A 22,277-nucleotide genomic window follows, 5' to 3' on the forward strand; every position below is an offset into this window, starting at 1 on the left:
ATGAAAAAGTTACTCAAATTCTATGTAAAAGCCAGACAAAAGGCTAGTGAAACAAAGTTAGTAAAAAAGGTCAGCATACGACTTCAGTGTTGCCCTATGTAGATGGGGGAAATTTGCAAGTAAACTCTCGACAATGTGTTTTGTTTTTTTTAAAGATTTTTTTACACGGTCGCTTGCAACTTTCTTTCCTATGGGGAGACATTGAGGTTGCCTCCTAGTAACGGCAATGCAGCGAATCGTAGGTGCTCAGGATCACTGTGGAGCCTCTGGGCTACACATTTTAAGAATACAGAACTGCAATAAAGCAAGGCTTGCGATGTCTAGCTCACATAATTATTTGCACACGCACTACGTGTGACGGTGTTTTCATTAGTAAAGAAAATATACATCTGAAAAATCATTAGAGTCTTTAATGCATCCAAAGATTTATATATGCTCTATTACACCACATCACTCTTTTGGAGTTAACTGTACAGCTAGTAAAATGGCACATATATATATTTAGAAAAAAAAAAAAAAAAGGAAGAAGGGGGGGGTGTCTACTCCAATGACCAGTAATAGAAGCGTGTTCGCTTCCTACTTCATTTAGGCAATCACTCTGCAGTAGCATTGTGATTGGAGACGCAGCAACATTAAAAAGTTCACATAATACCTTTCCCCCAAAGTTTCAATATTCACTTCCATACACCTAATTATGTAAACGCAATAGTGTTCTCATACACCTATTTACCATGAAAAATAAATTCAATATTTCATTTTTGAGAACTGAGAATAAGCAAGATTACTGGGGAAATGATTAACACATTTACACAATGCAGGATAGTGCTGCAAGCTTCCAGAGAAGATGGTTTTCATACCCAAGACATTTTGGGTACCAAAGTGCAGAGCTGCGTGAAGTTCCAGATCTGAAGACACTTTGTAACTCTAGTTAAAAATGCGTTATGAAAGTCATTACTAGAGAAAACACCACTGTAATATCAACTAGTGAGACCAGAACACTAAGTCTTGGATTGTTCTACTTTAACACGTTCTGTAAACATCGGGTGTAAACAAGCCCATAATGGTTTGGTCTGAAGGTCATTAGCATGGGGCGACAAGTCTACGGCGTCGTATGCATTCCCATATCCAGCGCGGTGTTACACGCTTTGCATCTTCAACACACTCAGTAGGATCCCCCATCACATGAGTAGCAGAAGGGAGATCAAATTCTGGGACAAGATCGCCATCATAGGCAATGAAGTAGCGACGCAGTTTTGCAAATTCCTCAAGTGAAGAAGGGAGATAAAGCTTCACGCCAGTGAAAATATCTAGAAGAGTCTAAAACACAATGCCATAATTGTATTACTGAAAAAAAAAAACTGTCTGTAAAATAGGATTAGCATTATAAAAAGAACAATTAGTTTTTTTCTCTTAGGCTCTATTCACATCTGTGTCAGAAGCCCCATAAGATTCTGTCGTTTTTGCCGGACAAAATAGTGCAATTTTTTTTTTGTCAAAACGACGGACACCATGACTGAAAGCCAACACTGATTAAAGTCAAGGGGTTCCGTCAGGCAATGTTTGTGTCTATCACACGACAGATCGGGTGCTTCCAGTATTTTCGTTGTTCTGCTCCTATGATTGAGCAGAAACACTGAACACTGATGTGAACAGACCCTTCAATTTTGGAAAATCTGGACTGTACAATGCCATTTTGCAGATAGAGAGATATTTTTTAGAAGGGATATCAAATTCTGGGACAAGATCCATACACCCAAAAACCACTTTCATGCAAACTAATAAAAAAAACACTAGAGGTAGATCAACTGATATGAATTTTGAAAAGGTGAGATTTTTTTTATTTATTTTTTTTATTGGTCATGTCCTACTCGTTCATGTTTTCTTTATACCTGACATTCTGGTGGAGTCATGACGGAGACTTACTTTGGTGGTGGACGAAGACTGTACCACATTGTGTCCATTGCTTTGATTTGAATTTGCTATTTTAGTCTGCAGAGAAAAATGAACATTACAAATGACATGCACACAGACAGACCATGATAAAAAGTATGTGTACACCCCAACATCACATCCTTATAGGTTTGTTAGACATTGAAGTGGTTGTCTCAGAGACAACCCTCGTTCAGGGTCCAGTTTTCGGTACTTTTCAGGTTGAACAGCCTCTATAGTTCAATGGTGTTACTCCCACATAGGAAGTCACTGAGCTCTTTATGTGGATAGTCGTCAATGGAGATTACAATGCTGTAAGCGTCATTATATACATATGATAGCACTGGGGTGGCCTAGTGCACAAATTAGAAGTGTCCACAAGTTTTAGCCATAGTGCGTGTATATAAAAACCAAATATCTTTCAGATTACCTGCACTTTTCAAGTGAAACACACAATATTAAAAGGTTTGTCCCTAATAGCATGAAAGACAGAGCTCTTCAGAAAGTTTCTACTCAAATACCATTTTCAGCACTGAAACTTTGCAGTCAACATTGATTCATTTCTGTAGCCTGACATCTTGGAGGAAAAGATTGTGTTGGCAAGCACATGTTGTAGAGCAATAATGCCTCATGCAACCACTGAATGGTTAGCAGAAGACACATCTAAGGACCGCTGCACACGACCGTAGCTGGCAGGGCCGGCCGCGGACTGTCACCTGCATTTGCAGGCCGTGTCCCCATTATAAAGTATGGGAGCACGGTCCGTAAAGCACGGTCCATAAAATCAAAAATAGGACATGTCCTATATTTTGCGGAACATTTCTATGGCCCGGACAACTTCCGATAAATATATAGAACTTAATGGATCAATATTTAAATCCACAATTACATTCCATAATTGCGGATCAAATGTGACGGTCGTGTGCATGGGGCCTGAAAAATCTCAACCAAGGTATAATGGTTAAGGACACCCTACAAAGCCCCCTAGCCATAAAAATCTGCCAACTGGAGTTTTAGAGTCAATTCACACATAGCGTAAATACTGATTTTCCGGATTGGATTTCGTTGCAGGAAGTCCAGATCATATTACAGTATCAGCAAAGTGGATGAGATTTCAACAAATCTCATCCACACGCTACTTAAATGCGGAGCGGAAAAAGCGCTCAAAAATTGACATGCGGTGCGTTTTTTTTAATCCGCAGCATGTCAATTGTATTTGCTTAAACGCTGCTTATTTGTTTGGGGATTTCCCCCATTGAATTCAGTGGGGAGGTAAAAACTGCAACAAATAGCAGATGTTACGCTATTTGCCGCTGCGATTCCACCGCAAAAAATGCAACTCAGAAAAAAAATATATAATAAAAAAAAAAAAAAAAAAATCGGATACTTACCCAGAAGTCTGTTTCTTCGTCCAGGTTGGCCTCCTGGGATGACATTTCATCCCATGTGACCGATGCAGCTGTCACAAGGGATGAAATGTCAGGACATCGGAGGGACGCGACACCATGGCAAGTATTCTTTTTTTTCTGCATAGTTTTACGCAGATGACATTCCGGCCGTAAAACTGCGCCACAATTTGGTGCGGTTTATCGGCCGGAATTCCGTGTTCGTGCTTTTATGCAGCATATCTGCCCTGTGTGAACATACCCTTACATGGCTTTTAGATTCAGGTAATCTATTTAACAGTTATTTATGTAGAACTGTTAATAGACAGGTCTCATCCTGCAGCTACACCGAATGTTTTCAAACTCAAGCGCTTTCCTGCAGACCCCCCTTTTCCTATAAGAACAGGAATATATCACATAAAGACAAGAGGATTTGGCTGTATTAAGTTGAAATCAGCTGCTCACCCTCTTATTCTCTGGTGGGGCAGGAGACATAGCTTTCCTTTTCTGTGCCTTTGCCAGGTCTTCGCTCTTCTTTGGCTGTGGAGCCTTACCACCTTAAGCACAAAGGAAAAATAATAGTAATTATAATAAATCTTTACACAACAACTGCATAAAACTAGATAAATGATATCGGTTTTAAAGTTAAAGCCTTACTGTCACTTCTTTTGCCTTTCCCAGGCGACTTTGAGGTTGACGTTTTAGGAGCTTTCACGGAGCCACTGGGTGTTGATGGTCTCGAACTTAATTCATTTTCACGACTACTGTTCTCGGATGAGCCTTCTTCATCTTGAGAAGATGTGGCAGTAACCGTAAAATCAGATTTTTCCTTAGAAACCCGATAAAGCTCCTAGAAGGCAGAAGTACACAACCAACATTACTTAGAGACACGTAAACATGTCGGGAAAATGTTTGCTTTCCTAGTACAAAGCACTCTGAGAGGATACGTTCACCCCTTTGTTGTAGCAAAGTTTTTCCAAGCAGATCACTAAAACTAGGGCATGTTTTCTATTTTAGAGGAAAGCCTCGGGGTACATCAAACACATGACAGTAATTGTGTGGCTTTCCATAGAAAACGCATGCGGCTATGGCCATAGATTTTTGGAGACTTGAGAAATCCAGTGAGACTACTGCATTAAAACAACGGTCTACTTTAAAACGTCACTATTTCAGAGAGTGGATATCAAGACATTTTTTTGCAATGTTAATAGTAAACAAAAGCACAGGAAGAACATGTCACAAAAACCTGACCAAGCCTGGAAGAATCCAGTCTTACAAATTTTTGAACAAACCTTCAGTTGTTGTAACGTAGTGGCAGACTTCCAGTCCTTGTCGTCTCTGAACCGGGTGCAGCGTGGAAAGCGTATGGATATGCCACCTGCTGTGTGAGCCTCCGCCTTGGAAAATTCTGCTCCAGTGATCTCCCAGATTGGAGCGTGCTGTCAAATGGAATAGGTAAAGGAACAATACTTAAAGGAACAGTGTCATCACAATTTTTTTTTTTAATATGTTAAAGATGTTAGTGCTTTATTAAAAAAGTTTATATTTATTTGTGTGTTTGTGTTTTACTTTTTCTTATTTTTACACTTTTTCTTCCCTATGGGGGCTGCCATTTTTTTTTCCATTTCTGTATGTGTCGATTAACGACACATACAGACATGGAATACGGCAGCCACAATCCCATAGGGACTGCGAACGGGTCCCGTCCCATCCACTTCTGTGTACGCCGTCTGTGTGGGAACTGCGCATGCGCCGCTCCCACACAGTCCAATTGGAAATGCACCATTTTCCTGTGGACCGGAAGTCAAGGCCGGACAGTAAGATTACTACTTCCGGTCGCGGCTTCCGGACTTGTGCACTTGGACCAGCGGCAGCAGACGGAGCGGACGGGCCGGAGGGAGCCGCGGCGGCAGGAGCAGGTAAGAGATTTCTATGTATGTTCGTGTGTGTTTACTACTGTATGTAAACCTACTACACTGTGTGTTAGCTCAAAAAATGGCGACACACAGTGTATGAGGTTAGACCGTTCAAACCCCTCGTTTCTCCCGGCACTAGCCAGGATAAAGGAGGGGGGGATTCTCAGAGCTCACTAGAGCGAGTGTTTTTTTCCCAATTTTGCAGCAAAAAGCAATGTGGTTGCTTTACCACATGCAATGCTGCAATTTTGGGAATAGCTCCATCTAGTGACCAGCAATGGGAAATATTATAAATTAGAATCTAATTTATAATATTTCCTGACTCGTGAAAAAAATAAAAAAAATTTGAACAATGTTTAATCACCTACACACTAAATGTTTAACTAAAAAAAAAAAAAAACATGTTTTGCTGGCAACACATTCCCTGACCGGGCCATTTTGCACGTTAATGACCAAGGATTATTTTTTGTTTTTTCACGGTCGCATTCCAAGAGTCGTAACACTTTTTTTATTCCGTCGACATAGCCGTATAAGGGCTTGTTTTTTGCGGGACAAGTTGTATTTTGTAATTGTACCATTTTTAGATGCTTATAACATATTGATTAACTTTTATTAACTTTATTTTAGGAGAGAATTGAAAATAAGCAGCTATTCCAGCATTAATTTTCACGTTATAAATTTACGCCGTTTACTATGCAGCGTAAATAACATGTTAACTTTATTCTATGGGTCGGCACGATTACAGGGATACCAAATATGTAAAGGTTTTATATGTTTTTTCTACGTTTGCACAATAAAAAGCCTTTTAGAAAAAAATTACTTGTTTTTGCATCGCTGCGTTCCAAGAGGCGTAACGTTTTTATTTTTCCGTCGATGTGGCCGTATGTGGGCTTGATTTTTGCGGGACAATGTGTAGTTTTTATTAGTACTATTTTGGGGTACATAGGACTTATAGATTAACTTTTATTTTATTTTTTATGGGGGGAATGGGAGAAAAGAGAGAATTTTGACGTTGTTTTTTGCGTTTTCTTTGGACGCCGTTCATCCGGCGGTTTAATTAATATGTTCATTTTATTGGTCAAGTTGTTACGAACGCGGGGATACCATATATGTGTATGTGTGATTTGTTTTGACCGTTTTACTAAATAAAACCACTTTTTGGGCCAAAAAAGTAGTTTTATTTGACTTTGACTGTAATTATTTATTTATTTTTTTCACAAACTTTATTTAACTGTTTTACATTTTTTTTTTTTAGTCCCACCAGGGGACTTCACTATGCGATGTACCGATCGCATATATAATGCTTTGGTATACTTCATATGCCAAAGCATTATTGCCTGTCCGTGTAAAACTGACAGGCAACCTGTTAGGTCATGCCTCCGGCATCGCCTAACAGGCAGATGCTGAAGGCAGACCTGGGGGTCTTTGTTAGACCCCCGGCTGTCATGGAAACCCGACGGCGACCCGCGATTTGTTTGCGGGGGCGCCGATCGGGTGACAGAGGGAGCTCCCCCCTCTGTCAAACACATTAAATGCGGCTGTCAATATTGACAGCGGCATTTAATGGGTTAAACTGACAGAATCGGCGCGCGCTTCGATTCCGGCAGTTGCAGCAGGAGCCAGGCTGTGTATAACAGCCGTGCTCCTGCCGCTGATCGCGTGGGTACAGTCTCAGTACCCGCGCCATCACAGGACGGATATATCCGTCCTCCTGCGCGAACTAGCAGCTGCTGAGGACGGATATATCCGTCCTTCGGCGTTAAGGAGTTAAAAGGGTTTTATGTTAAGCTTAATCAGTGGATACAATTGTATCCAGTCCAGGCAATGCTCTGTGAGCGAAATACACCAGCCGCAGCTGCACAAATGTCAATGACAGTCTGTTACATACAATGCATGAGTCTGGAGTCTCGGCTGTTTAGCTCACACTTTGAATATTGCCTAGACTGGATACAACACCTGAAAACAGGACTAGATATGTATTGACCTTGTAGCCTCTGAATGCTACCAAATGTTCTCACTCACTCAGCCTTGAAAAATAGTGAGGAATTAGAACACAACGTATATTAGAAAATTGGACAACTTTTCATCTATACAGCGATTAATATTTTCCATAAAACTGGAAAACCCTTTTAGAGAGTTTTTTTTTGGTTTCAACATATAATTTGAATAATGAAAAGCTATGCAATTTTCTAACATACTTTGTGTGTGTCAAGTCCTCATGGTTTTCAGGAATATAGCATTTAACCTGTAAGTGACCACCAATACACGTTTTCACGGCGACCTAGTCGAAGACCTGCATGGGCAGGTGCCTGGCTGTATGAGGACAGCCAGGCGCCTGTTCGAACGGTAGAGATCGAAGTTTCCTTCGATTGCGACCATTTAACCCCTTAGGTGCCGCTGTCAATAGCGACCATGGCATCTGAGTGGTTTACAGAGGGAGGGGGCTCCCTCTATCACCCATCGGCGGCCCACAGAGTGCGATTGCGGACCTCCGATAGGTTGTCATGGCAGCCAGGGGCCTAACAGGCCCCCAGGACTGCCCTGGCTATATGCCTATTACACTGGCAGGCAATAATGCTTTGTTACACCAAGTATACCAAAGCATTATATAAGCGATCAAAAGATCACAGTGAAGTCCCCTAGTGGGACAACATTTTATTTTAATAAGTGTTGTGTGCCCCAAAATAGTACAAATGAAAACTATATCTTATCCCACAAAAATCAAGCCCACATAGAGCTATAATGACAGAAAAATACAAGATTTATGGGTCTTTGAAGGCAACAGCGCAACAAATAATTTTAGCTCAAAAGGGTTTTTATTGAGCAAAAGTAGTAAAACAAAAAACCTATACATATTAAGTATCGCCGCAATCGTATGTATCCACAGAATAAAGGAAACATGGTTATTTACGCCGCACGGTGAACTGCGTAAATTTAAAAATGCATATAACGATAGCGGAATTGCGGTTATTTTTTTCTATCCCCCCCCCCAAATCCAAGTTAATAAAAGTTCATCACAAAAACATATATGTGCTCCAAAATGGTGCAATTGAAAAATAGAACTAATCCTGCAAAAAAAAAAAAAAATAGGCTGATCACTAAGGGGTTAAATGGAAGACTTAATGGTTTACTTCCAGAGGATATAAATCTGTCCTGGTTATGGGATTATCACAGGTACACAGCTCTTACAAGATATATCTGATAACTGTACTGTAATGAGCCACGCTGACAACAAGCAGAGATTGTGAAGAATACACAAATTATATCACCCGTATAAAAGTACACAAACACATCATTAGATGTATTGCCCATACCAGGATTAGAAATATTTCTTTACGGCGTATGGCAAGCATAGTCTTTATATCTTTCAAGACCATATCAATAAGGTCATCAATTGTATTACTTTAAATACTAACATATCATGCCCAACAAGTAGACTCAAACTAAGCAATTAGCCAGTAATTTAGACTTTGCTTCTAACTAATTTAAAACTTCCCAATAATATTAAACCATTTCATTTATTTTAGATTAAAGGCTATGGACACTGTTGCACTGATTTTTTTTTGTTTGCTTTCTAAATTCATAATTAAGAAATGTTCTAAATGGTCTTCATTAAAAATGTCCTACCATTTTGCTGCTTTAGAGTCTTGTCCAACTCTTTCACTAGCAAGTTATCCAACAAATTCTGACAGAAATCTGTGGGGACTGATTCATTTGCTCTCTCTGCTCTCCCTTCCCTCAAGTGTTAGAAATAGAAGCAGGGAGGGGGAGGAAGTTGTACACTGTATATTAGGAAGTTGGGAGCATCCAAGTGTTCAGGGAAGGCAGATCACAGAAGCTTAAGGGTATGTTCACACGGCTTATTTTCGGGCCGAAAAATCAAAAGCAGAGCGCAACCAAATATCTGCCTATTGATTTCAATGGGAAAAACGGCGTTCTGTTCCAACGGGGCGGTTTTTTATGCAGCCGTTTTGAAAAACAGCCGCGTAAAAGAACAGCCGCGAAAAAGAAGTGCATGTCGCTTCTTGAGTCGTTTTCGGAGCAGTTTTTCTTTGACTATAGAGAAACAGCTCAAAAAACGGCCATAAAAAACAACGAGAGAGATGCTAAAAAAAAAAAAAAAAAACGACTGAAAATCAGGAGCGGTTTTCCCTTGAAAACTCCTCCGTATTTTCAGACGTTTTTGGTGAAGCGTGTGAACATACCCTTACTGAATCACAGTGAAGATAGGGAGAAATGCAAAGGGGAAGGGAGGGGGAAATCGCAAACTCCTTAGCATCCGTATTTGTCAGGACAAGGAGGAATAAATACATCATGGGCTGTAAAAGGGAAAAGCAGCACAGGGATGAAATGGTGCTGACACATGACAGCTAGTGAAGGCAGCAGGATCCTGGACCCACAGAACTCACATCCGGCATGTATTACTGAGAGGGACATGACCGCATGGGAAAAGTCCGAAACAGGCAGCAGGTTGTAAACTGCAGATCAGGGGGTCTAAGAATGAATGAAGGAATGCAGATTGCAGCCTTAAATTTAGTGCAACTTTTTAAACTCCAGCTAGCCACTAACAGATGTAAAAGTGATTTTCCATTTAAAAAAAAAAAAAAAAAAAAAAAAGTGTTACCTCAGGGTCTCGTATAATGAAGTCTGGGTAATAGTTTTTGTTGATCTTTAGCCATGACGGGATTTTTGCTGGCTCCTACAAATGAAGTACAGCGTAAGATTCCAAACAAGCATGCAGTTTGACATCAAATTCACTTTATTCCAAGATCCTAAATATCTAACCTTACTAATTTTCACCATATCCAGTTCCTTTTGTAAACGTGCAAGGGTAGCATCATCATAACCGCTTGAACACTTGGTTACTGTGCACCACTTACGCATTTCAGGGTCATAGCATCCCATTAGAAATATGGACATTAAGCCACCTATAGTGAATAAAATACAAAGCATGTGTGTAAAATAGAATTTTTTTTAATTGCGACGCTTTAAATACAAAAAATGAATAGTTTACAGATTCACTAACCATTTGCTCCCTTCCCATAGAATGCTCCTAAAACGGCAAGATCAGCAGTATCTGCCATAGCTCCTTCATTCAAATAATCCTTTTTCACTTTGAGCCAATGACGTTTTCCGGGTTCATAGAGTGACTACAAAACATCAAGGATTAAGTTTTAGCATAGTACTAGACTACCTTACACTTGGAAGGTCTTGTATTCAGCTGAGTTTTCTTATTGATAACATTCAGATGTTAAACACATACAAAAAACAGCAAACTGAGGGGGGACAAAAAACAAAAACACATACACAGTTTAGAACACAAGTATACGGTTATGATTATTCTGACTTTCAGGAGAGACAATAGATACCTTCAAGTCTTTAAGTACAAGGCCTTCTAAACCTTCCCGGATAACTCTTGTGATCATATCTGCAAGATCTGCTGCTTTCTAGGTAGAAGGACAGTTACAGGTCTAAAGCACTATACATGTGTCACAAAAAGGGTCACACAAAGTAAAACATGCCACACAAACGGAATCAAAGTGGAATATACTGGCAATGCACTCACTGTAACATGCTTCATCTCGGAGAACAAAATATGGTTTGGGATCTCTACCATGTTCTCTCGCATAAACTTTCGTCTCTCATCAAGTGGCCTGTAATAAGAAAGAAGGATTGTTAAATAGATCACATTAAAGAGGCTCTGTCACCACATTATAAGTGGCCTATGTTGTACATAATGTGATCGGCACTGTAATGTAGATTACAGCAGTGTTTTTTATTTTGAAAAACAATCATTTTTGACGGAGTTATGACCTATATTCGCTTTATGCTAATGAGTTTCTTAATAAACAACTGGGCGTGTTTTACTTTTTGGCCAAGTAGGCGGTGTACAGAGGAGTGTATGACGCTGACCAATCAGTGTCTTATAATGTGGTGACAGCCTCTTTAAAAATAAAACACTGATGACATTATGTAGGTCACTTCATACTCACTTGTCCATTAAAGTAACACCATTAAAATATATGCAGTCAAAGACAAACAGGCAAACATTCGCATCCTTGAAAGCAGCTTTCTAGAAAGAAAAGAATGAGGTGATATAGATCAATAAAAATACAAATTGTACTAGAAACGCGTATCTATTATGCCACAGGTAGTTGGGAGCCTATAAATCAGTTACATTGCACTCATATACGGTCAGCATATGGGTCCATCCTTTGATCTGGATCACCTTGACAACCCTTCATGTCTTTGGGTCATTCTGCCTGAGGAAAGAACTCTCTATATAGCCAGTCTGATAACTATTATTACAATTAACATACAATAAGAGCCATTGATTTTGAGGGCTGTCTTTATTAAAACGCAGCCCTTCAATTCCAGTATCACACCATGCCAAAACATTTTTAAAACCAAAATGGTAAGAATGTTTTATAACTATGGCCCATTCTGAACTAACACGTACTTTTCCAGGACAGGGAAGAAAGAAAATATTGCGACGAAAGACACGAATTAAGAAAGTACCTTATGAACGCCCAATGTTCCAAATGGAAGCGGCTTGCCAGTATTGGTGTCAATAAGAAGCACTTCGGAGTCCAAGATCATACTATTACCTCCAGGAAACGCTTTTGGAATATAATCTTTAAAATGAGCAACCTATGAAAAAAAACAATAAAATCAGGTTCACCAATGAATATAAAACTAAAGTAAGCTGGAAAACATGTTCCCAACAAAGCCTTACAAAGAAACCAATCTAAATTACCTTATGAGGGAGAACAGGCTTGAGGCTACGACTGAAGTAACTGAAGTGATCACCGCTTTTATGCACTTGGACTCGTTCCCCATCATACTTTATTTCTGCATACATTCCATTGGGACATTTCTTCATGGCATACGCTATAGATTTGCAAGCTTCAGCCTTGAAGGTTTAGGGAGACAACTTGAGCAAATTGTGTAATGTTTATGTGGTTAATCAATTATTTAACAAAAAAGGTTACTTGTAGAAAGCTAGGTTTGAAGCATTATTATTCATCACCGATTAAACTTACACCATAGATTACACAAGCATTTTATACTCTAAAGCTTGAAAAACACAGATCGGTCAACATCCTTTTCCAAAATCCACATAAAAATGCATTCAACTTTATTCAATAGGGGGGGAGGGCGAGAGCAGAGAGGCGAGAGCAGAGAGGCGAGAGGCGAGAGCGAGAGGCGAGAGCGAGAGAAGAGAGCGAGAGGAGAGAGCGAGAGGAGAGAGCGAGAGGAGAGAGCGAGAGGAGAGAGCGAGAGGAGAGAGCGAGAGGAGAGAGCGAGAGAAGAGAGCGAGAGAAGAGAGCGAGAGAAGAGAGCGAGAGAAGAGAGCGAGAGAAGAGAGCGAGAGAAGAGAGCGAGAGAAGAGAGCGAGAGAAGAGAGCGAGAGAAGAGAGCGAGAGAAGAGAGCGAGAGAAGAGAGCGAGAGAAGAGAGCGAGAGAAGAGAGCGAGAGAAGAGAGCGAGAGAAGAGAGCGAGAGAAGAGAGCGAGAGAAGAGAGCGAGAGAAGAGAGCGAGAGAAGAGAGCGAGAGAAGAGAGCGAGAGAAGAGAGCGAGAGAAGAGAGCGAGAGAAGAGAGCGAGAGGAGAGAGCGAGAGGAGAGAGCGAGAGGAGAGAGCGAGAGGAGAGAGCGAGAGGAGAGAGCGAGAGAAGAGAGCGAGAGAAGAGAGCGAGAGAAGAGAGCGAGAGAAGAGAGCGAGAGAAGAGAGCGAGAGAAGAGAGCGAGAGAAGAGAGCGAGAGAAGAGAGCGAGAGAAGAGAGCGAGAGAAGAGAGCGAGAGAAGAGAGCGAGAGAAGAGAGCGAGAGAAGAGAGCGAGAGAAGAGGAAAGAGAAAAAGGAGAGACTCACACTTGTCCATGGGTTGTGTTTGATACTACAGCTCAGTCTCAGACCCTTTTACTTAAACTGGGCTTAAAGAGGCTCTGTCACCAGATTTTGCAACCCCTATCTGCTATTGCAGCAGATAGGCGCTGCAATGTAGATTACAGTAACGTTTTTATTTTTAAAAAACGAGCATTTTTGGCCAAGTTATGACCATTTTTGTATTTATGCAAATGAGGCTTGCAAAAGTACAACTGGGCGTGTTTACAGTAAAAGTACAACTGGGCGTGTATTATGTGTGTACATCGGGGCGTTTTTACTTCTTTTACTAGCTGGGCGTTAGGAATGGGAGTGTATGATGCTGACGAATCAGCATCATCCACTTCTGTTAGTTAACACCCAGCTTCTGGCAGTGCAGACACACAGCGTGTTCTCGAGAGATCACGCTGTGACGTCACTCACTTCCTGCCCCAGGTCCTGCATCGTGTCGGCCACATCGGCACCAGAGGCTACAGTTGATTCTGCAGCAGCATCAGCGTTTGCAGGTAAGTAGCTACATCGACTTACCTGCAAACGCCGATGCTGCTGCAGAATCAACTGTAGCCTCTGGTGCCGATGTGTCCTCGCTCGTCCGACACGATGCAGGACCTGGGGCAGGAAGTGAGTGACGACACAGCGTGATCTCTCGAGAACACGCTGTGTGTCTGCACTGCCAGAAGCTGGGCGTTCTGAAGAGAAGTGGATGATACTTCTCGTCAGAACGCCCAGCTAGTGAAAGATTTAAAAACGCCCCGTTGTACGCACATAATACACGCCCAGTTGGACTTTAGCAAGCCTCATTTGCATAAATACAAAAATGGTCATAACTTGGCCAAAAATGCTCGTTTTAAAAAAATAAAAACGTTACTCTTATCTACATTGCAGCGCCGATCTGCTGCAATAGCAGATAGGGGTTGCAAAATCTGGTGACAGAGCCTCTTTAACTGCAATAATAGGCTCAGCACAAGGACAAGTGTTCTGGACTTATCATTGTTTGTGTATTGTGAAATATCTGCACAGCATCTGAGCTCCAAAAGGAGACTTGATAGGATGTGATAATTTTTTCTGCTTCATAAAGATAGTGTCTACTTTGAGCCCATTCAACTATTGCGATGACAAAATTAAATCTCTTCACTAAATGAGCTCTAAAATCTTACTGTTTTCATGGGATGCAGTAACATTCCTATATTCAGTGCATATTCTCAAAGAAAACCCATAACATATTTTACCAGCATAGGTTGAACAGGTGTCATAAGTGAAGCTTCAATACTAAGCGATTGTTTCTTTCCCGGACCTTGCTGTCTGTTGCGCAGAACACGCTCTACAACATCCCCTAAATTACGAGAAGCTTTGAAGGCATCATATGCATTAGGATCAAGAGCATCAAGACTGAAACAAAGATGGAAATTGGTTAAGTCTCTACAATATCTTGCAACAAGCAATCATTAAAAAAAAAAAACATGAAAATGAAAAGCAAAACCAATGTTCTAAGAAAGGAGTTTTATTATAAATCCATTAAAACCAATAGCTTTTCATAGAATTCAATGCACAGATTATATTATAAATAGTTACTCTTGTGTACAGAATATTAAAAAGAGTATTTCCACCTAGAATCACAAACCACCACTAAACGTGACAACAGCAAGTGTAGCCACACACGCGCTTAAAAAACGGCTGTAAAATACGGAAACTGTTTTCAAGGGAAAACAACCCCTGATTTACAGCAGTTTTTTTATGGCCATTTTTTTGGAGCGGTTTTTCTATTGAGACAATGAAAAATGGGAGGTCAGAGGTGTAAAAACCTGAAGACATGGCACGTCTTTATCCCGCGAGCAGTTTTTTCAGTTCGTGGGAAAAAACCGCCTCCGCCTCCCATTCAAATCAATGGGAGGCATTTTTGGCGCGGTTTCCGCGTCAAAAAACTCTGTGTAAACTGACCCTTAGTGTTGCATTATGCAGCAGATTAGTCAATGATAAAAAGCTTTGAAAAAGGGATGTAACATCAAGACAGCCCCCATTAATAAAGCAGGTCCTCCAACCATGAGTGAATTGCAGGTGTTTCAGCTCCTGGGGACACCGGGAAAATCAGCAGTTATCATTGAGGGAAGCGGAGGTTGTCTACACATTTCTGCAGGGGAAACGTAGTATTACACGGTTCACATTGAAATCAATGGGCCTCACTTCCCGAGTCCTTCAGAGCAAGAGTAGTTTGTAGTAGCAGCTCTTCACTCGTTCCAATGACCATGATGAACATAGTTACATGAATTGTCCAGATGCTATAACCCCCTTACGTAAACAAATCATATTAATAGAAGCTAAAATGCAGCAACGGCGACTAATATAAGTAGACCAACGTATTCTAGAGCACCAAGTCAGATGCTGAAAGCTGATGTCTATATAATACATTACACATGTTCTAGAAAAATCACGGTCAATAAGAAATCTCGTCGATGTATCGTCACTTACACATGTTTGGCTCCAGAGTTCATCTTCAAATCATGCTTGATAAGACGAATGATGCACTTGAGATCGTTGCTGGTACACCTAGAAATAATAATTGAATGGATCCACTTTAATACACAATCTGTAATCTATTCAGATACGGATGGAATGACTGTCCATGTATACATACAGTATTAAGGTAATTAGAAATTAAAAAGATGTGCAGGGGGGGGGGGGGGATCAATAATTACCCCAAAATAAACCCCTGTAAAAACCTGTATAGCATTTTTTTTTCTCAGTACACTGCAATTAAAAAGTAACTGGAAAAACCCATTGGAGCAACAATCAATAGATTTGCCTTCATAAATGAAATGATTTTGCTATCCTTCTGTGCTTTACAGGGGCTCGTTTCAAGGAGAAATATATATATATATATATATATACACACACACACACACACATACACACACACACACATATACACAGTGAAGGAAATAAGTATTTGATCCCTTGCTGATTTTGTAAGTTTGCCCACTGTCAAAGACATGAACAGTCTAGAATTTTTAGGCTAGGTTAATTTGACCAGTGAGAGATTGATTATATATAAAAAAATAAATAAAAAAAACCAGAAACTCACACTTTCAAAATTATATATATTTATTTGCATTTTGTACAGAGAAATAAGTATTTTATCCCTTTGGCAAACAAGACTTAATACTTGGTGGCAAAACCCTTGTTGGCAAGCACAGCAGTCAGACATTTTTTGTAGTTGATGATGCACATGTTAGATAGAATTTTGGCCCACTCCTCTTTGCAGATCATCTGTAAATCATTAAGATTTCGAGGCTGTCGCTTGGCAACTTGGATCTTCAGCTCCCTAAATAAGTTTTCGATGGGATTAAGGTCTGGAGACTGGCTAGGCCACTCCATGACCTTAATGTGCTTCTTTTTGAGCCACTCCTTTGTTGCCTTGGCTGTATGTTTCGGGTCATTGTCGTGCTGGAAGACCCAGCCATGAGCCATTTTTAATGTCCTGGTGGAGGGAAGGAGGTTGTCACTCAGGATTTGACGGTACATGGCTCCATCCATTCTCCCATTGATGCGGTGAAGTAGTCCTGTGCCCTTAGCAGAGAAACACCCCCAAAACATAATGTTTCCACCTCCATGCTTGACAGTGGGGATGGTGTTCTTTGGGTCATAGGCAGCATTTCTCTTCCTCCAAACACGGCGAGTTGAGTTAATGCCAAAGAGCTAAATTTTAGTCTCATCTGACCACAGCACCTTCTCCCAATCACTCTCAGAATCATCCAGATGTTCATTTGCAAACTTCAAACGGGCCTGTTCATGTGCCTTCTTGAGCAGGGGGACCTTGCGGGCACTGCAGGATTTTAATCCATTACGGCGTAATGGGTTACCAATGGTTTTCTTGGTGACTGTGGTCCCAGCTGCCTTGAGATCATTAACAAGTTCCCCCCGTGTAGTTTTCGGCTGAGCTCTCACCTTCCTCAAGATCAAGGATACCCCACGAGGTGAGATTTTGCATGGAGCCCCAGATCGATGTCGATTGACAGTCATTTTGTAGGTCTTCCATTTTCTTACTATTGCTCCAACAGTTGTCTCCTTCTCACCCAGCGTCTTACTTATGGTTTTGTAGCCCATTCCAGCCTTGTGCAGGTCTATGATCTTGTCCCTGACATCCTTAGAAAGCTCTTTGGTCTTGCCCATGTTGTAGAGGTTAGAGTCAGACTGATTAATGGAGTCTGTGGACAGGAGTCTTTTATACAGGTGACCATTTAAGACAGCTGTCTTTAATGCAGGCACCAAGTTGATTTGGATCGTGTAACTGGTCTGGAGGAGGCTGAACTCTTAGGGTATGTGCACACACACTAATTACGTCCGTAATTGACGGACGTATTTCGGCCGCAAGTAGTGGACCGAACTCAGTGCAGGGAGCGGGGCTCCTAGCATCATACTTATGTACGATGCTAGGAGTTAATTCCTTCAACTCCTCGTCTTTCCTGCAGCTTTCCCCCCTGGCTCATGGAGAGGTTCCCTTAGTAAGAGACCACTCTCAGTCAATCCATATGCCAAAATAAATGTGTTATTTAAATACATGCATCTATAAAAATAAAAAAAGTAACAAAATATGTATTGTGCCCTCAGATGGACTACCTGCATGCTATGTCCTCCAGGATTTTCTGCTGGTCCTCTTCTTTGGTCATTTTGGAAAGCTGATTCAGAATGTCATCCACCTCATGGATTGTCAGGAGACTCTTAGCAGCTGGATGGAAAGTTTTGCTCTCTTCAAAGAAGATTCGAACAGTTTCTGACACATCACCCTAATAACAAATACATGACAGTTTTAGGCCAAAGTACAAAATCCACCATAATAGCGGAGTGATTGGTTTACAGAGCGACTTATTAAGCGGCTTTTTTTTTCCATTCTAGGTGTGGGGGGGGGGGGGGATTACCTGCTCAAGATCTCGAACCATTTCTTCCTGGTTGCAGTTGAATACCCGACTAAAAAGTTTGACAATCTGCTTGTCATTCAGGTTGTACACATTCTTGATAACACCGGGTAACAACAGCTTCACTGTTAAGAATGTGTCTCCATGAAAGCCATCTGTTTGAAAGAAAACCGAAAATTTTAACCAATTACTACTTCTCATGCTTAATTAAAAAAAAAAAATAAATGTAAAAAAAATAATTAACCCCTTAAAGGATCAGGCCATATTTTAATTTTCATTTATTAAAGGAACAGTGTTACCACAACATTTTTTTTAATATGTTAAAGATGTTAGTGCTTTATTAAAAACGTTTGGATTAATTAGTGTGTTACTTTTTCTTCCCTATGGGGGCTGCCATTTTTTTTCCATTTCTGTATGTGTCGATTAACGACACATACAGACATGGAATACGGCAGCGCCAGTCCCATAGGGACTGCGAACGGGGCCCGTTCCATCCACTTCTGTGTACGCCGTCTGTGTGGGAACGGCGCATGCGCCGCTCCCACACAGTCCAATTTGAAATGCGCGCCGTCCGGCGCCATTTTCCTGTGGACCGGAAGTCGCGGCCGGACAGTAAGATTACTACTTCCGGTCGCGGCTTCCGGACTTGTGCACTTGGACCAGCGGCAGCAGACGGAGCGGACGGGCCGGAGGGAGCCGCGGCGGCAGGTAAGAGATTTCTATGTATGTTCGTGTTTGTGTGTGTTTACTACTGTATGTAAACCTACTACACTGTGTGTTAGCTCAAAAAATGGCGACACACAGTGTAGGAGGTTAGACCGTTCAATCCCCTCGTTTATCCCGGCACTAGCCAGGATAAAGGAGGGGGGATTCTGAGAGCTCACTAGAGCCAGGGCTTTTTACCCAATTTTGCAGCATAAAGCAATGTGGTTGCTTTACCACATGCAATGCTGCAATTTTGGGAATGGCTCCATCTAGTGACCAGCAATGGGAAATATTATAAATTAGAATCCAATTTATAATATTTCCTGACTCGTGAAAAAAAAAAAAAAATTAGAACAATGTTTAATCACCTACACACTAATTGTTTAACTAAAAAAAAACAAAAAAAAAAAACAAAAAAAAACGCATGTTTTGCTGGCAACACATTCCCTTTAAGCCCTTAATAAAAGCACCAAGATGGCAGACCTGGGGGCCAAGACAACCATCGGCATCCCACAATCGCATCCCGGGGGGGGGGGAGCGATAGGATGACAGAGGAGGCTGTTGCTATTGACTGCGGCATCTAAGCAGTTAAATGACCAGTTATCCGATCCCGACCATTAGTGCCGAGGTGTCAGCTGTAACACACCTCTGACACCCGCAGCGTATAGAGCAGGCTCAGCCTATAAGTCCGCTCCATACGTCTCGCCCACGCCATGAGTTATGTGTGGCAAGGGGTTAAAGATGACCAGTCAATAGTGCTACAGGTTATGATGCTATTCAGTGATTTTAATATATAGTCTTGTAACGGCTAATGCTTTGATAGGTCCCTGGATTAGGGTCGAGAGCTTATAAATATAATGGTGAGATCTATACATTTTTGTCATATTCTGAAGGCAGGTGTGATCTTGTTGTTGTCCACAGCCTCCCACTTCTGCTCTGCCTTCATGCTTCATAAATCCAGCACATCCTTAGTTTTAGCTGCAAACTATTATTTTCCCATAAAGGAACAACTCAAACCAAATAATGTCACCGGTCTCACTTAAAGGAACAGTGTCATCACAATTTTTTTTTTAATATGTTAAAGATGTTAGTGCTTTATTAAAAACGTTTATATTTATTTGTGTGTTTGTGTTTTACTTTTTCTTATTTTTACACTTTTTCTTCCCTATGGGGGCTGCCATTTTTTGTTCCATTTCTGTATGTGTCGATTAACGACACATACAGACATGGAATACGGCAGCCACAGTCCCATAGGGACTGCGAACGGGTCCCGTCCCATCCACTTCTGTGTACGCCGTCTGTGTGGGAACTGCGCATGCGCCGCTCCCACACAGTCCAATTTGAAATTGGCGCCATTTTCCTGTGGACCGGAAGTCGCGGCCGGACAGTAAGATTACTACTTCCGGTCGCGGTTTCCGGACTTGTGCACTTGGACCAGCGGCAGCAGACGGAGCGGACGGGCCGGAGGGAGCCGCGGCGGCAGGAGCAGGTAAGAGATTTCAATGTATGTTCGTGTACGTTTACTACTGTATGTAAACCTACTACACTGTGTGTTAGCTCAAAAAATGGCGACACACAGTGTAGGAGGTTAGACCGTTCAAACCCCTCGTTTATCCCGGCACTAGCCAGGATAAAGGAGGGGGGGGGGGGGATGCTGAGAGCTCACTAGAGCGAGGGATTTTTACCGAATTTTGCAATGCTGCAATTTTGGGAATAGCTCCATCTAGTGACCAGCAATGGGAAATATTATAAATTAGAATCTAATTTATAATATTTCCTGACTCGTGAAAAAAATAAAAAAAATTTGAACAATGTTTAATCACCTACACACTAAATGTTTAATTAAAAAAAAAAAACAAACATGTTTTTCTGGCAACACATTCCCTTTAAGCGTTGCAGGTCATACCTCCACTTGTTCCTTTTGTCAGGAAGTCATGAATGATCTGAGTCTTGGTATTGTAGCTTGCCTGTTCGGCTACCATGGCACATAGCTTGCGGAATTCCCGCAGTAGACAGTCTTTGTGCTTGGGATCACATTGTGCAGTGGAAAGACTTGAGCCACTGCTAGAACTTGGTGCAGGTGACGATGGTTCTGGTTTAGCTGTTAGAACAAGAAATGAAGACTATTAGACCAGCAATGTTTCTTCTAATTTTCTGGACAACTTGGTGGTGGTTTACCTATAAAAGAGGTTTTAGAGTGCTGTATTTACTTAATACAATATTGGAAAAATACAGGTATGCTTTAAAATATATTATTCTGCCCTCTCAGTGTATTTCATCACATTCAAATTATGGTGTGGAATTTCACTTGCTTTCTATAAAGCATCGCCTGGTAAAATAATATTCATTCATGTAGTCTGGCTTTGCGTTAAGTAGCTGTAGGTGTAGTCTCTGCTACACGCACTTGCAATTCCTGAATATAATGTCATAATAAATTCATACATTTCGCAATTACTTCCGTTTACGATGGCATTTTTCCATGCATTTTTTTTTTTAACCAAAAACACAGTGGCCAGATTTTACTTAAAGAGGCTCTGTCACCAGATTTTGCAACCCCTATCTGCTATTGCAGCAGATAGGCGCTGCAATGTAGATTACAGTAACGTTTTTATTTTTAAAAAACGAGCATTTTTGGCCAAGTTATGACCATTTTTGTAATTATGCAAATGAGGCTTGCAAAAGTCCAAGTGGGTGTGTTTAAAAGTAAAAGTCCAAGTGGGCGTGTATTAGGTGCGTACATCGGGGCGTTTTTAATACTTTTACTAGCTGGGCGCTGTGAAGAGAAGTAACATCCTCTTCTCTTCAGAACGCCCAGCTTGTGACAGTGCAGATCTGTGACGTCACTCACAGGTCCTGCATCGTGACGGCCACATCGGCAGCAGAGGCTACAGTTGATTCTGCAGCAGCATCAGCGTTTGCAGGTAAGATCGACTTACCTGCAAACGCTGATGCTGCTGCAGAATCAACTGTAGCCTCTGGTGCCGATGTGGCCGTCACGATGCAGGACCTGTGAGTGACGTCACAGATCTGCACTGTCACAAGCTGGGCGTTCTGAAGAGAAGAGGATGTTACTTCTCATCAGAGCGCCCAGCTAGTGAAAGTATTAAAAACGCCCCGATGTACGCACATAATACACGCCCACTTGGACTTTTACTTTTAAACACACCCACTTGGACTTTTGCAAGCCTCATTTGCATAACTACAAAAATGGTCATAACTTGGCCAAAAATGCTCGTTTTTTTAAAATAAAAACGTTACTGTAATCTACATTGCAGCGCCTATCTGCTGCAATAGCAGATAGGGGTTGCAAAATCTGGTGACAGAGCCTCTTTAAGTCTATAGTCAAATATAAAGAGGCCTTTTTTTTTTACCCATAGGCGTCTCTTTAAAGAGAACCTTTCACCTCCCCATACATGTGCAGCGGGTGCAGCATGTAATGGGGGGGGGGGGGGGGGGGGCTGCACAAACCCTGGGGCACTTTACATTTTTTTTCAACCTTCCTCCGTTATTTAGATATCGGTGCCGTTATATTTGGCGCCCAATATTTA

General features: G+C 41.3%; 1 protein-coding gene across 1 annotated transcript in view; it reads right to left on the reverse strand.

Annotated features, from left to right (window-relative positions):
* Positions 1-388: 388 nt before the first annotated feature.
* LIG3 (DNA ligase 3) overlaps positions 389-22,277 on the reverse strand; it is a 29,463-nt gene continuing 7,574 nt past the window's right edge. Inside the window, exons 4-21 of the mRNA XM_075852910.1 lie at positions 20,636-20,830; positions 18,028-18,179; positions 17,729-17,895; positions 15,581-15,658; positions 14,344-14,503; positions 11,988-12,143; positions 11,750-11,881; positions 11,224-11,303; positions 10,797-10,884; positions 10,600-10,677; positions 10,257-10,380; positions 10,016-10,158; positions 9,855-9,929; positions 4,607-4,753; positions 3,972-4,164; positions 3,780-3,871; positions 1,924-1,989; positions 389-1,317 (exon numbers count right to left, since the gene is read on the reverse strand). Coding sequence (XP_075709025.1) covers positions 1,081-1,317; positions 1,924-1,989; positions 3,780-3,871; positions 3,972-4,164; positions 4,607-4,753; positions 9,855-9,929; positions 10,016-10,158; positions 10,257-10,380; positions 10,600-10,677; positions 10,797-10,884; positions 11,224-11,303; positions 11,750-11,881; positions 11,988-12,143; positions 14,344-14,503; positions 15,581-15,658; positions 17,729-17,895; positions 18,028-18,179; positions 20,636-20,830 — 2,363 coding nt within the window. The 3' untranslated portion in view covers positions 389-1,080. The remainder of the gene's footprint in view (positions 1,318-1,923; positions 1,990-3,779; positions 3,872-3,971; positions 4,165-4,606; positions 4,754-9,854; positions 9,930-10,015; positions 10,159-10,256; positions 10,381-10,599; positions 10,678-10,796; positions 10,885-11,223; positions 11,304-11,749; positions 11,882-11,987; positions 12,144-14,343; positions 14,504-15,580; positions 15,659-17,728; positions 17,896-18,027; positions 18,180-20,635; positions 20,831-22,277) is intronic.

Source organism: Rhinoderma darwinii, chromosome 2 (genome assembly GCF_050947455.1).
Source record: "Rhinoderma darwinii isolate aRhiDar2 chromosome 2, aRhiDar2.hap1, whole genome shotgun sequence".
Lineage (NCBI taxonomy): Eukaryota > Metazoa > Chordata > Amphibia > Anura > Rhinodermatidae > Rhinoderma > Rhinoderma darwinii.